The sequence below is a fragment of the Apium graveolens genome, chromosome 7 (genome assembly GCF_009905375.1).
Source record: "Apium graveolens cultivar Ventura chromosome 7, ASM990537v1, whole genome shotgun sequence".
Taxonomy (NCBI): domain Eukaryota; kingdom Viridiplantae; phylum Streptophyta; class Magnoliopsida; order Apiales; family Apiaceae; genus Apium; species Apium graveolens.
In genome coordinates this window covers 271,813,677-271,828,492 of record NC_133653.1, presented here as the reverse complement: position 1 = coordinate 271,828,492, position 14,816 = coordinate 271,813,677, and the positions used below count along the sequence as shown (strand labels likewise).

Below are 14,816 nucleotides of genomic sequence, written 5' to 3'. Positions count from 1 at the left end.
GAACTCGGAGGGACCCTACCCCCCGAGCTCATTTCTGACGACGAAGAGGAGGGCCAGAAAGATCTTAAAGACATGATTTATGAGCTCCAGAGGAAAATGGAGAAAGATTCCGGGTTGGAAGTTGGGGAGACCCTCATGCCCTTCAGCCACTCCCTAGAAGCCATCCCTCGACTAGAAAAATCTCAAACACTACAACATCGACTCTTTCGATGGACTGGGGGATCCGGAAGAGCACCTCAACTACTTCGAACAGATAGCTCAGATATACTATTACAATGACTTAACCAAATCCAGATTCTTCGCCTCGACACTAAAAGGGGGGCTCAAAGATGGTTCAGCAGGATCCCATCAAGAAGCATTCACTCCTGGAAAGAATTCAGAGGAGCCTTCCTTAGAAGATTCAGAGCCAATAAAACACATGAAATGAATATGTGCCACCTGGAGACAATCCGCCAGTATGATAACGAAGCACTCTCAACTTATATGCGGAGATTCCAGGAAGCCATCAACAAGGTTTCGAATCTCGATGAAAGGGAGGCTCTAAGCATATTTCGAAGGAACCTGGATCCAGAACACAATGAGAGGTATATTGTGGAGTTGATAAACAAAGAGCCGCAAAGCCTGACCGCTGCTTATTCTATGGCAGCCCGGTTCATAAAAGAAACAAACGTTCTCCAGGCGATGAGAATGACTCGGAATGGAGGAAACATGAACAAATCTTCTGATGACCGACCGAAAGGGGGTTACCGTCAGGAGAAAAAGTTCAAACAAAGCAACCAAACCCAGCAGACAAATATTGTACAAAACACTCCAATATTTCAAAGATTGGGTCCGAAGACAGAATCCAAAAGCGATCCCGGTCCACCTAGGCAGGCGAGGGAGCCTAGGCAAGAGCCAGAGTGGACACCACTAAACAGGACCCGGGAAGAAATACTGAAAGAGATCAAGGGAAAACCATTCTATTATCCTCCAAAGCCAATGCAGACTCCCCCAGAGAGCAGGCCTTACAACAGGCAGTGCGACTATCATGAAACCCATGGGCACAAGACTGAAAATTGTCTCTCTTTAAAATACTTCATTGAAGATCAAATCAAGAAAGGCAACCTGAATCAATACATCTCAAGGGAGACAAATCAGAGAGAAGAAAGGCAAATGAAGGGTAAGAATGTAGTAAATGTGGTCCTAGGAGGGTCACACTCTCCCCCTAGGAGCCCGGGCTCAGGAGATGAGGTGTTCTCCGTCCAATCCTACCCGGAGATGATGATCTCATTCAGCAGCAAGGATTATGAAGGAGTCAACCCGAATCATAACGAAGCCTTGGTTGTAACACTTGATATCTTTGACAACGAAGTAAGAAGGATGCTGATTGATAATGGATCTTCAGTAAACATACTCTTCAAGCATACTGTGGATAGGATGAAGCTTGGGAGCGTACGCTCCAATGAATGCCAAGAGGACCCTCTGTATGGGTTCGGAAACAACTTGGTCCCGATCCAGGGAACCTTATACTTGCCAGTCATATTTGGATCGGCCCCAAACCAAGTTACCCATGTGATAAAGTTCTACGTAATCAATATTCCCTCATCCTACAACGGCATAATCGGGCGCTCAGCCCTGACCAGGATCCAAGCAATCACCTCCATATCACACTTGAAAATCAAAATCCCAACTCCAACCGGGGTAGGAGAAATCAAGGGAGACTATGAGGTAGCTGAAAGATGCTATAGCCAGGCTCTGGTAATGGCTGAAACTCATCAAGACAACAAGAGAAAGGCTGTGGTACTCCGGAAATAACAAAGTATTAAGAAACCTCGCCCCCACTCAAGGGATGATGCGAAAAAAGAGGTTCATATCATAGAGTCCCTCTCAGATCCAAAAGCAACCAAACCAAGCTCAGAAGAGCAAAAAAGCAACCAAGTCACAGAAGAGATTGAATTGAGCCTAGGCCTTGGCCAAACCAACCCTACTGTGCAAGCAACCAACCCTGAAACAATTGAAGTAGGGGAAAGCAACCAAAAAGAGATGACAACCCAGGGTCAAATCTATATGAAGAAGAATACAGAGGCCCGGATCCAGCAATTGGTATCAAATATGGATCAATCCAAGATAGAGGCCGTTGTAGAAACGGAAACTATTCTGATCAGCACAAGCGATCCTTCTAAGAGGATAAAGATAGGGTCCGGGCTCGAGGCCAATTTCAGAAAAGACCTGGTATCACTACTCCAAGGGTACTCTGATATATTCGCTTGGACCCCAAGAGACATGCCCGGGTTGGATGAATCCATATCGATGCATAGCTTGGACGTCAACCCAGAGAGGAAGCCAGTCAAGCAAAAGAGAAGAAAATTTGCCCCAGAAAGGCAGAAAGCAATCGATGAAGAAATTGAGAAACTACTCAAAGCTGGAATAATATGCGAAGTCAAGTACCCGGAATGGCTGGCAAATGTAATGATGGTGAAAAAAGCAAACGGAAAATGGAGAATGTGTATCGATTACATAGACTTGAACAGTGCATGCCCCAAAGACCCCTACCCCTTGCCAAATATTGATCAATTGATCGACGCAACTTCTGGGCACGTAATGCTAAGTTTCATGGACGCCTACTCGGGGTACAACCAGATTAAGATGAATCCCAATGATATCCTAAAGACAGCCTTCATCACCCACAGGGCGGTCTATGTCTATGTGATGCTGCCCTTCGGATTGACTAATGCGGGAACAACATATCAATGAGCAATGAATAAAATCTTCAAAGACCAGATTGGAAGGAACCTGGAATCCTATGTTGACGACATGATTGCAAAGTGAAAGGAATATGTCTAAGTCCAATCATGTATTAGGATTTAGGAATAACTCTTTATGTAATCTGTTTTGATTTCATTGATATTAATAAAAGACTTGTTTTGTTTTTATTGCGGGCTCTATCTATTTAAGTGTTTAAATAAGATATACCATAATTTAGAGTAAAGCTTTTTATGGATTATGATGAGATCATAATAGTGAGACCTAAAAGATGATAACTCTAAACTTAAATAGTTCCTGGTCGTAGGATTACTAACTGGTAATTAATAATCCGCAGAGATCGGTACATACTATGCTTGCTTCATAATGAAGGATGTCTGTTCTCATAGACATTTGTGTGGTGACACTATAGCTAGTATGTAGGTGCTTATTATATAATAAGTTCACTGAACATGACTCGCCCAGCTGAACAACTGATGGAGTTCACTCACGTGTCAGCAGTTGTTCACATAGTGATAGTTGTACAAGTATCCTTAGACTTGAGGTCATCATAGTCATCTTCTGTACACTGAACTATGCTTTGGTTTAGTTCTTAGTCTCCGGGGATAATTATTAGGGCTCTACTGGGTATAGGAATTTGTACACGAAGATAGTGTATGATCAATAAAGGATCTACCCCTTCCAGTGAAGGAAGCGAATGTTCAAGGCTGATCCACTTATGCTAGTTCAGGAATCTCTGGCCAGAGTGAATGAAATTAGAAAGGAGTTTCTAATTTGCATAGAACTACACATAGTAAATGGTAAGCAAGTGATTAAATTAGATAGGCTTGACACGAGATCCATGCCTTGTATTTAATCGGGACATTGTAGGGTAGAAGGAGTTTATTGTACGGTAACTATTCACTGAATAGGTTCTTGGTATTCTAAGCAGTGAATTCGTATTATCCGGATAGTCGCGATATGCTGAGAAGTATCCCTCACGATGTAGAATAAATATGATTAATTAATTAATCATATTTAATAAATTAGAGAATTTATGTAAATAATGATAAAATAGTTATATTATTATTTATTTCTACTACCGGCTTAATATTGAACCTACAGGGTCACACCATAAAAAGAGAATGATTTAATGGTGGAGGAATTAATTAATAATGGCTAATAATTATTAATTTATGAAATAAATAATTAATTGGCAAATTTAATAATTGATTAAATGAGATTTAATTGATTATAAATTAATTAAGAAAAGTTCTTAATATTATTAATTAAAGGATTTAATTTTTGGAAATTAAATCAAGAGAGAGAATTATTTCTAAAGTGTTTAGAAAAAGAATTAATAATTAAAAGGTGTTTTAATTATTAATGAGAATAATAAATGGGATAATAATAATAATATTTATGGGAAAATTTCATCTGAAAATTTTGCCTATAAATATACTATTATAAACTCTATTTTTATTCTAACCCAAAAACCCAAAAGTTTTAGAAAACCTAATTCTCTCCACCTCCACCTTAACGTCGTTTTCTTCGTGGATACCGGTGTAGTGCCTCACGTTTGAGGAGCAGCTGCTAAGGATCTCCGATCGTTGCTCTTGGATCGCATATTAAAGGTTAGTAATCGATCCCTACATTTTAATCACGATTTATATGCTTTTATTTGAATTTTATATGTGTAAAAGTGTTTTACCATGCCTCCGCTGCGATTAAAATCCAATAATGGTATCAGAACATAGGTTGTATGCATATAGATCTGTGGTAAAAATTTCAGAATTTTATGTGCTTGTATGAATTAATTATGATTTTTACAAGTTATATCATGGATTAATTTTGTCTGATGAGAAATCGTTTTTCAGAATAATTTTGAATGTTGATCTGGGTTCTACAAGTGTTGTAGATCGTCTGGATATTTTTTTTATAATTTTATGATGTATAGATTTTTTATTATGAATTTTTTGAAGTTTTTATAATTAAATTCGTAATTTAATAAGTATAAATATATGTATATATAGTATACATATATGTTTGTATTGTCTGCGTGCTGTGTTGAATGCACGGAGAAAGAAGACAGAGCACAGTACGACGGCACAACAATCGAGGAGAGAAAAAACGGCGACTGACTGAAAAAGGAGGGAGGACCGCGCGTCGACCACGCGCGTGTGGGGCTCACGCGCTGGCGTGCCACGCGCGGCGCGTGGTAGACACGCGCTGATGACGTCATCATAGGTGTTAGGGCGCGTGAAGCGCGTGGTTGGTTGTCAGACACGCGCTGTCAGAGGCGTGTGCGCGTGGCCGCGCTTGAGGGAACTTGTTTAGGCGCGTGCGGGCGCGTGGCAGCTCAGAATTGGGCGATTTTGGTGCCGTTGGATTCGTCTTTTCGAGACGCTTCTAATGGTATATTATATGATATTTTATGAAATTGTTTTGAACTGTTTATAGCTAATAGAAGTGTTTTAAAGCTGTTTTTGATCGTTTGAATTGATTTTAAATGCTTCATGTGATACATAGAGATGTATAATGCTTAGACTAATGTGCTAGATGATATAACATGCCTACCTTGATGTTTATTCATGTTTATATATGTGATATATGCTTAGTTTATCATGCGATGATAGATTTAGGTGAACTTAAATGAACATAAGGCGTTTGTTAGACAACCTAGTATAGTGAAATTGTTTCATAACCTTAATAATAATATTATGAATACCAATATGAGATTCTTGTGTTTATGAAACACGTAATTGAATATGAATTTTCGATATGAGAGAAAGGATGATTCTGTCAACAACAGATTTCTATCTGTAAGAAAATGTTATTAAGTGACGCCTCTTGACAATGCTCCACCCGATCTGGGAATCATCTGATTATTGATTTGAAATATTTAATTTAAAAGGAATAATCTCTTTATAATATGATTATGATTGTAACGTAATATAATCCCTCTAAAATTAAATAATATAAAGTAGAAATTGGCCAATGACACAACGGGCTTGTGTCGGTCATAGCCTTCCAACATGATAGAAAAGTAGTTCTTATTTTTGAATCATTGTCGTTTCGTGCTACAGCCGAGGGCTTTGATTTCGAAATAAGAAATACTTGTCTATTACATAGAGATGTGTACATTGAATAAGAATCTAAAGGTCGTTACGTGCCACAGCTGTGGGCCTTTGGGGACTGATTCAATTGTACGGAATGTTGGGTTAGACTTGACTTAGAATATTGAGTTTGTCGTGCCACAGCCGTGACTCAATTATTCAAGAGGCTAAAGTTTGATTAGGGAATAACATTAGATGTAATTGACAAGAGTTGTCTGCCTATTGAACATTACATGGCGGTTCGTGCTACAGCCGGGGTTGTGTAATGGAATGTAGGATCCCTATTCCCACTAGCATTATGAATGCTTAATTTTTTCACGTAGGGGGTTGAATAAATTAGATAAACTAGTGGGAGCCACTTATGAATAAAGACTCGATTCATATAGTGTTTTAAAATGAAATTGAATATTTGCTAAGTGTTGTTATGTGTTTATTATTTACAGATTTACAATATACATTATGCCTTCTGCACTATCACTCAGGAGCATACTGGATGCTCACAAATTGACTGGTCCTAATTATGCTGACTGGCTTCGAAACTTGAGAATTGTTCTCAGGATTGAGAAGCTGGAATACGTGATTGACTCACCTAAGCCTACTGAACCTGCTAGTGATGAACATAATGATGAACATGTTGTGTATCGTAGGTGGATAGATGATGCAAATGTTGCTCAATGCATCATGCTAGCTTCCATGAACATTGAGCTACAGAAGCAACATGAGCATATGGATGCTCACACTATCCTCATGCATCTACAAGAGTTGTATGATGTGGCAGAGAGGACAACTCGATATGAGATATCGAAGGAGCTGTTCGGTTGTAGGATGTCTGAGGAATCATCTGTGAATGACCATGTACTTAAGATGATCAATTTGATTGAATGTCTTGGACAACTTGGTTTTGCCATGGATGGGGAGCTGAGCCAAGACTTGGTCTTGCAATCGCTTCCGAGTTCGTTCTCGCAGTTTGTTGTGAACTTTCACATGAATAAGTTGGATGTCATCCTGCCTGAACTCCACAATATGTTGAAGACTGCGGAATCGAATTTCCCCCCTAAGAAGAGTTCTGTTCTTCTAATTGGTGAAGGTTCCAATCCTAAGAAAAGGAAGAGGAACCCTTCCAAGAAGAAGAAAGTAGGTGAGAAAATGCCGGTTCCACCAAAAGCTGAAGACCCCAAGAGCAAAGTTGTTTGCTTTCACTGTAACAAGGTGGGGCACTGGAAGAGGAACTGCAAGGTTTACCTTGCAGAATTGAAGAAGAAGAAGGGTAGTGAGACTATCGCTTCTGATTCAGGTATGTTCATGATAGAAGTGAATATGTCATTAAATCAAATTTCTACTTGGGTATTAGATACCGCCTGTGGTTCTCATATTTGCAATTCGTTGCGAGGACTAAAGGGAAGTAGGAATCTTGAAAAAGATGAGGTGATTCTACGTATGGGCAATGGAGCAAGGGTTGCGGCCATAGCTGTAGGATCATTTAGTTTACATATGCCTACGGGCAAGACTAATATTTTGAATAATTGTTATTACATTCCCTCTATTGTGAGGAATATTGTTTCTATCCCTATGTTGGGTTTGGATGGTTTTTCATTTATTATTAAGAATAATGAATGTTCTATCCTTAGAGATGATGTTTTTTATGGATGTGGAATTTTAAATAATGGTTTGTATGTATGTGACGTAAAGCATGATTTACTTCAGATTGAACAAACTAATAAAAGAAAATGAGATGATGAAAATCTGACCTATTTATGGCACTGTAGGCTAGGTCATATTAGTGAAAATAGACTTCGGACATTGCATAAGGAAGGGTTACTAGACCCCTTTGATTTTGAATCATATCCTACGCGCGAGTCTTGTCTATTGGGTAAAATGACCAAATCTCCATTTAGTGGACATGGAGAGAGGGCTGCAGATTTGCTAGGATTGGTACACACAGATGTATGTGGACCAATGTCTACGCAAGCCATGGGAGGATTTTCGTACTTCATTACTTTCATAGCTGATAGATCTAGATTCGGATATGTGTACTTGATGAAACACAAGTCTAAAGCCTTTGAAAAGTTCAAGGAATATAAACATGAAGTGGAGAAACAAACCAAACACAGTATTATAACTCTTCGATCAGATCGAGGTGGTGAATACTTGAATGGAGAGTTTCTAGATTATCTCAAAGAAAATGGTATAGTCTCCCAGTGGACTCCTCCATATACTCCACAGTTGAATGGGGTATTTGAAAGGAGAAATCGAACTCTGTTAGACATGGTTCGGTCCATGATGAGCTATGCAAATCTTCCAGTATTCCTATGGGGTTACGCATCGAAAACCTCAACATATTTACTGAATAAAGTACCTTCCAAATCTGTTCCTCAAACTCCATATGAGATATGGAAAGAAAGGAAACCGAGTCTTAAACACGTTAAGATTTGGTGATGTCCAGCTTATGTCAAGAAAGTTGACCCAGATAAGCTGGAATCTCGATCTGTAAAATGTAGTTTTGTGGGATATCCTAAAGAGACTTTAGGGTATTATTTTTACACCAATCATCGGGTGTTTGTGTCCAGACATGCTACCTTCTTGGAAAAGGAGTTTATCCTTGAAGGAAACAGTGGGAGCAAAATTGAACTTGATGAAGTTCAAGAAGCACAAACTGCTACGGATCAAGTGGAAACACCTGTTCTGACTGAACAACCTTTTATGGAACAGCCCATTCATAGGTCAGGGAGAGTGTCTCGCCAACCTGAGAGGTAATATGGCCTTGTCATTGAGAATGACATTGAGTTGTCGATCATTGATGATGACGACTCTGTGACCTATAATGAGGCTATGAGTAGTGTTGACTCAGAGAAATGCCATAGTGCCATGAAATCCAGAATGGAATCTATGTATACGGTATACAAAAGATAGATTATAGAAGATGGCCAGGTGGAGACCTATAAGGCCAGGCTTGTGGCAAAAGGATTCAAACAAAGGCAATGGATTGACTTTGATGAAACCTTTTACCTGTAGCCCTGTTAAAATCAGTTCGGATTTTGCTTGCGATTGCCGCTTACTACGACTATGAGATCTGGCAAATAGCCAGATGGTTTTCTTTCCAAGGGAATGAAAACCTAGTGTGTAAGCTGCTGCGAACCATATGTGGTTTAAAGCAAGCTTCTCGTAGATGGAACATCCGTTTTGATGAGACAATCAAAGAGTTTGGTTTTATGAAAAACGTAGATGAACCATGTGTCTACAAAAGGGTTAGTGTGAGCGTGATAACATTTCCTGTGTTGTATTGAAATAAAGTTGACACACATAAAAACATAGCAGACCCACTCACAAAGCTACTTTCTGAAAGTCACTTTGATCGTCATAAAGACAAGATGGGTATTAGATACCAGAGTGATTGGCTTTAGTACAAGTGGGAGATTGAAAGGAATATGTCCTAAGTCCAATCATGTATTAGGATTTAGGAATAACTCTTTTATGTAATCTGTTTTGATTTCATTGATATTAATAAAAGACTTGTTTTGTTTTTATTACGGGCTCTATCAATTTAAGTGTTTAAATAAGATATACCATAGTTTAGAGTAAAGCTTTTTATGGATTATGATGAGATCATAATAGTGAGACCTAAAAGATAATAACTCTAAACTTAAATAGTTCCTGGTCGTAGGATTACTAACTGGTAATTAATAATCCGCAGAGATCGGTACATACTATGCTTGCTTCATAATGAAGGATGTCTGTTCTCATAGACATTTGTGTGGTGACACTATAGCTAGTATGTAGGTGCTTATTATAGAATAAGTTCACTGAACATGACTCGCCCAGCTGAACAACTGATGGAGTTCACTCACGTATCAGCAGTTGTTCACATAGTGATAGTTGTACAAGTATCCTTAGACTTGAGGTCATCATAGTCATCTTGTGTACTCTGAACTATGCTTTGGTTTAGTTCTTAGTCTCCAGGGACAATTATTAGGGCTCTACTGGGTATAGGAATTTATACACGAAGATAGTGTATGATCAATAAAGGATCTACCCCTTCCAGTGAAGGAAGCGAATGTTCAAGGCTGATCCACTTATGCTAGTTCAGGAATCTCTGGCCAGAGTGAATGAAATTAGAAAGGAGTTTCTAATTTGCATAGAACTACGCATAGTAAATGGTAAGCAATTGATTAAATTAGATAGGCTTGACACGAGATCCATGCCTTGTATTTAATCGGGACATTGTAGGGTAGAATGAGTTTATTGTACGGTAACTATTCACTGAATAGGTTCTTGGTATTCTAAACAGTGAATTCGTATTATCCGGATAATCGCGATATGCTGAGAAGTATCCCTCACGATGTAGAATAAATATGATTAAATTAATTAATCATATTTAATAAATTAGAGAATTTATATAAATAATAATAAAATAGTTTTATTATTATTTATTTCTACTACCGGCTTAATATTGAACCTACAGGGTCACACCATAAAAAGAGAATGATTTAATGGTGGAGGAATTAATTAATAATGACTAATAATTATTTATTTATGAAATAAATAATTAATTGGAAAATTTAATAATTGATTAAATGAGATTTAATTGATTATAAATTAATTAAGAAAAGTTCTTAATATTATTAATTAAAGGATTTAATTTTTGGAAATTAAATCAAGAGAGAGAATTATTTCTAAAGTGTTTAGAAAAAGAATTAATAATTAAAAGGTGTTTTAATTATTAATGAGAATAATAAATGGGATAATAATAATAATAATATTTATGGGAAAATTTCAGCTGAAAATTTTGCCTATAAATATACTATTATTAACCCTATTTTTATTCTAACCCAAAAACCCAAAAGTTTTAGAAAACCTAATTCTCTCCACCTCCTCCTCCTCCTTAACGTCGTTTTCTTGGTGGATACCGGTGGAGTGCCTCACGTTTGAGGAGCAGCTGCTAAGGATCTCCGATCGTTGCTCTTGGATCGCATATTAAAGGTTAGTAATCGATCCCTACGTTTTAATCACGATTTATATGCTTTTATTTGGATTTTATATGTGTAAAAAGTGTTTTTCCATGCCTCCGCTGCGATTAAAATCCAACACAAAGTCCACAAGCATCCCCGGTCACATAGGAGACCTAAGAGAATGTTTCGACAACTTGAGAAAATACTCACTCAGGCTCAATCCAGAAAAGTGCACATTCAGAGTAGGGGCAGGAAAATTTCTTGGATTCATGATAAGCAACCGGGGAATTGAAGCTAACCCAGAAAAGATAAAGGCAATCCAAGAGATGAAGCCTCCCAGAAGATTCATCTCAAAGTTAGCTGAAAGATTCCTACCCTTCTTTGACCTGTTAAAAGGAGCAACTAATAAGAGAGAAGTTAATTGGAGCCCAGAATGCCAAAACGCATTTGAAGAAATCAAAAGGTACCTTTCTCAACCCTCCTTGCTCACCAAAGCCAAGCCCGGGGAGCCCCTATCCTTTTACCTATCAGCAGGGGCCCTGGCAGTTGGAGCAGCCTTAATCAGGGAAGAAAACGGCAAACAACAACCAGTTTATTATGTGAGCCAAGTGCTAAAAGATGCGGAGACCCGATACCCGAGGCTCGAAAAGTTTGCTTTTGCCTTGGTCACAACATCCAGAAAGCCCAGACACTACTTCCAGGGAAGGGAGATATGGGTTGTAACCAACCAACCCTTAAGGAAGATAATACACAAGCCAGATATCTCAGGAAGACTGGTAAATTGGGCAGTTGAGCTGAGTCAGTTCAACTTGAGTTTCATTCCAAGAACCGCAATCAAAGCCCAGGCTCTAGCTGATTTCATCATAGAGTGCAATTTCCCGGAAGAAGAACCTATTCCCATGAGCATTGAGCCTGGAAGAAACAATGATCAAGACATAGGAGCCTGGGCTCTCAAAGTTGATGGTTCTTCAACAAATGAAAGATCAGGAGCCGGACTCATCCTAAAAAGCCCAGAAGGATTCACAATCCAAACAGCAATCTCCTTTGGCTTCTCAGCAACAAACAACCAGGCAGAGTACGAGGCCTTGATTGCAGGGTTGAAGCTAGCAAAAACACTCAAGATCCAGGATCTCAAAATCTACAGTGACTCCCAGATCGTGGTAAAGCAAACAAATGGCGAGTACATAGCCAAGGATCCAGTTCTAGCCAAGTACCAGGCTCTGGTCCAAAGCTACCTCGTCTTGATACCAAAAACCCAAATCATCAAAATCTGCAGAGAGGAGAATTCAGAAGCTGATACATTGTCTAAACTTGTTCAAAATTCATCAGATCTGGATTGCTCCGTCTACTTCGAAGAATTGCAGAAACCAAGCATAGAAGCTGAAGTGGTCATGGAAATAGGCAACAGTCTGAATTGGATGACTCTATTTATTAACTACCTGGAGAAGGGAGAGCTCCCGGAGGATAAAGGGAAAGCTCAAAGGTTAAAAGCAAAAGCTTCAAAATTCTTCATCGAAGAGGGTATACTCTATCGCCGAACCTTCTCCTCCCCGACCATGAAGTGCATAGGCCCAGGAGAGGCACAGTACTATCTTATGGAAGTTCATGAAGGAATATGCGGGGATCATATGTCCGCAAAGGCCTTAGCTCACAAAATCATAAGACAAGGATACTACTGGCCTACTATACACCAAGATGCAATAAAATTTGTGAAAAAGTGCAAGGAATGTCAGTTATTCAGCAATGTCACCAGGATGAGCCCAGTCCTACCCTCCTCAGTCTTGTCACCAATCCCATTTGCTGTATGGGGCATTGATACCCAGGGCCAGAGGAGACCTCAGGTACTTACTAGTCTCAATTGATTATATGACAAAGTGGGTAGAAGCAAAGGCAATGAGAATAATAAACCAGCAAGATTGCATCAAGTTCATGGATAACATTCTGATGAGGTTCGGGATCCCGAGAGTACTGGTCTCAGATAATGGTCCGCAGTTTGTTGGCTCAGAATTCGAATCCTACCTTCAAGAAAGGGGTATCCGGCACAAGAAGTCATCTGTAGCCTACCCTCAAGAGAATGGCCAAGTTGAAGTAACAAATCGAATACTTCTCAGGGGGATAGAGAAGAGGCTCAGGGAAAGCAAAACCAAATGGCCAGAAGAATTGCCTAACGTACTCTGGGCATACAGAACAAGCCCCCGGACAAGCACGGGAGAAACCCCCTTCAAACTGGCTTATGGAACTGAAGCTATGCTACCAATTGAAGTGGGATCCCCCTCCCATCGAGCAATCAACTTTGATGAGATAACAAATGAAGAGGGGCTCAGGACAAACATTGAGCTAATTGATGAAGTCAGAGACCAGGCAGTGGCAAGAATGGAAAAGTACAAAGAGAAAACCAAAGAGCACTTCAACAAGAAGTCCCGGGTCAAAAACTTTCAAGTTGGAGACTTGGTCCTTCGAGACAAGGAAGCTTCAGATCCCACCAACACTGGGAAGCTAATGCCAAGGTGGGAAGGCCCATATAAAGTCAAGGAAGTTCTAAGGCCAGGAACATACAAGCTCATGAACATGGATGAATCTGAGATACCAAACACATGGCATGGACTCAGGCTCAGAAAATTTTACCAGTAAAAGAAGCAACCAAAAGCAGCCAAAACTTGTAGCCTATGGCAAGCAACCAATTTATGGTCCTATATTTTGTATTAAGAAAATTTCGAATTCAATGAAAAGAATTTTCCTTTCCTGAAAAGTTATTATTTCAAAACAAAGCAAAAAACAATCCGGATATAGCCTAATATCCGGATTCAAAGCAAAAAACAAAAGCAACCACTATTTGCTTGGAAAGTTTCTAAGTAAATAGAGCAATCATCAACCCGGGTGGTCATCATGCCCGGATTGAGAGCAAATTCAAAAGCAAAAATCAATCCGGATAAGCATTCGAATCCGGGTTGAAAATAATAATTATGTACTCAGATTATTTTCTAAGTACATAAAGCAAATAAGCAAACATCAACCCAGGTAGGTATCATACCCGGATTGAAAGCAACTTCAAAAGCAAATATATAAAATGATAAAGCATTCGAAACCGGATTGATATATTACAACAAAAATAAAATCAACCCGGATTGGAGGCCTCAGCTACAGCCCGGATCAAGAGCATTTGCGTAAGGATCCGGGAAGCTAATAAAAACAAAAACTGCAGATGGAAACTAAAGCAAGAACTTTTTGCAATTTAAGAGAAGGTCAAGGGGATGAAAGCAAAACTAAAAACATAATCTGGATTTCCACCAACCCGGAACAAATCTATTCATTACAAATCGTTCAAACAAAAGTACGAGAATAGCAAATCCTAGTAGAAATAAAATTACAGGGCTGGCCCCGGGAAGCCTATCAGTTCTGGTCCGGATCTAGATGAAGCTGGGGCTCGGACCATCATAGGGTTCCGGTTCCCCCTGACCCTGCTCCACTACGGCCTTTGCAGCAAGGAACTCCTAGATGAAGCTTTCCCAGGATGCCAAGGGGTCGGTCTTAATGTGGCGCTCAGCAACGACCCAGGATCTGCGGGCTTCAAGAACCCCGGCCTCAGCAACCTCAAAATCATAAACATCGCTGGCCTTGAATTCGGCAATTATAGCCTCCTTGTTCAAGTTCTCCTTGGCAGCGATTTCGGCCTTGAGCCTCTCTACCTCCTTGGAAAGTCCCTCAGCCCGGTCCTCTGCATCCTTTAGCTTCTCATTCAACCCGGATTCCACCGCCTGGAAGCTCTCCCGGGCCTCATCCAGCTCATCCTTCAAATTATCAGCCCGCAACTTCTCAGCCCTAGTCCGATTATTTGCCTCCGGATCTCCGTGAAAGCAACATCCGAACAGATAGAAATGGCACTCCCGAGCTGAGAAAAGACAAAAAAAAATTTAAGTACATAATAAGTTGGGGGACACAACCCGGAACTAAAACCATGAAAAGTTTAATACCTGCCCCCACTGACCGGTTACCCTCTTCAAGGAAGCGGCCATATTGTAGCCTTCAACTTCTT

The 14,816-nt window shown here is 39.7% G+C and overlaps 1 protein-coding gene across 1 annotated transcript; it reads left to right on the top strand.

Moving 5' to 3' along the window:
* Positions 1-11,109: 11,109 nt before the first annotated feature.
* On the top strand, positions 11,110-13,414 carry LOC141674980 (uncharacterized). The gene is made up of 3 exons (XM_074481684.1): positions 11,110-11,963; positions 12,060-12,500; positions 12,970-13,414. The coding sequence occupies exons 1-3, from the start codon at positions 11,110-11,112 to the stop codon at positions 13,412-13,414; spliced, it is 1,740 nt and encodes a 579-aa protein (XP_074337785.1).
* The last annotated feature ends 1,402 nt before the right edge of the window (positions 13,415-14,816 follow it).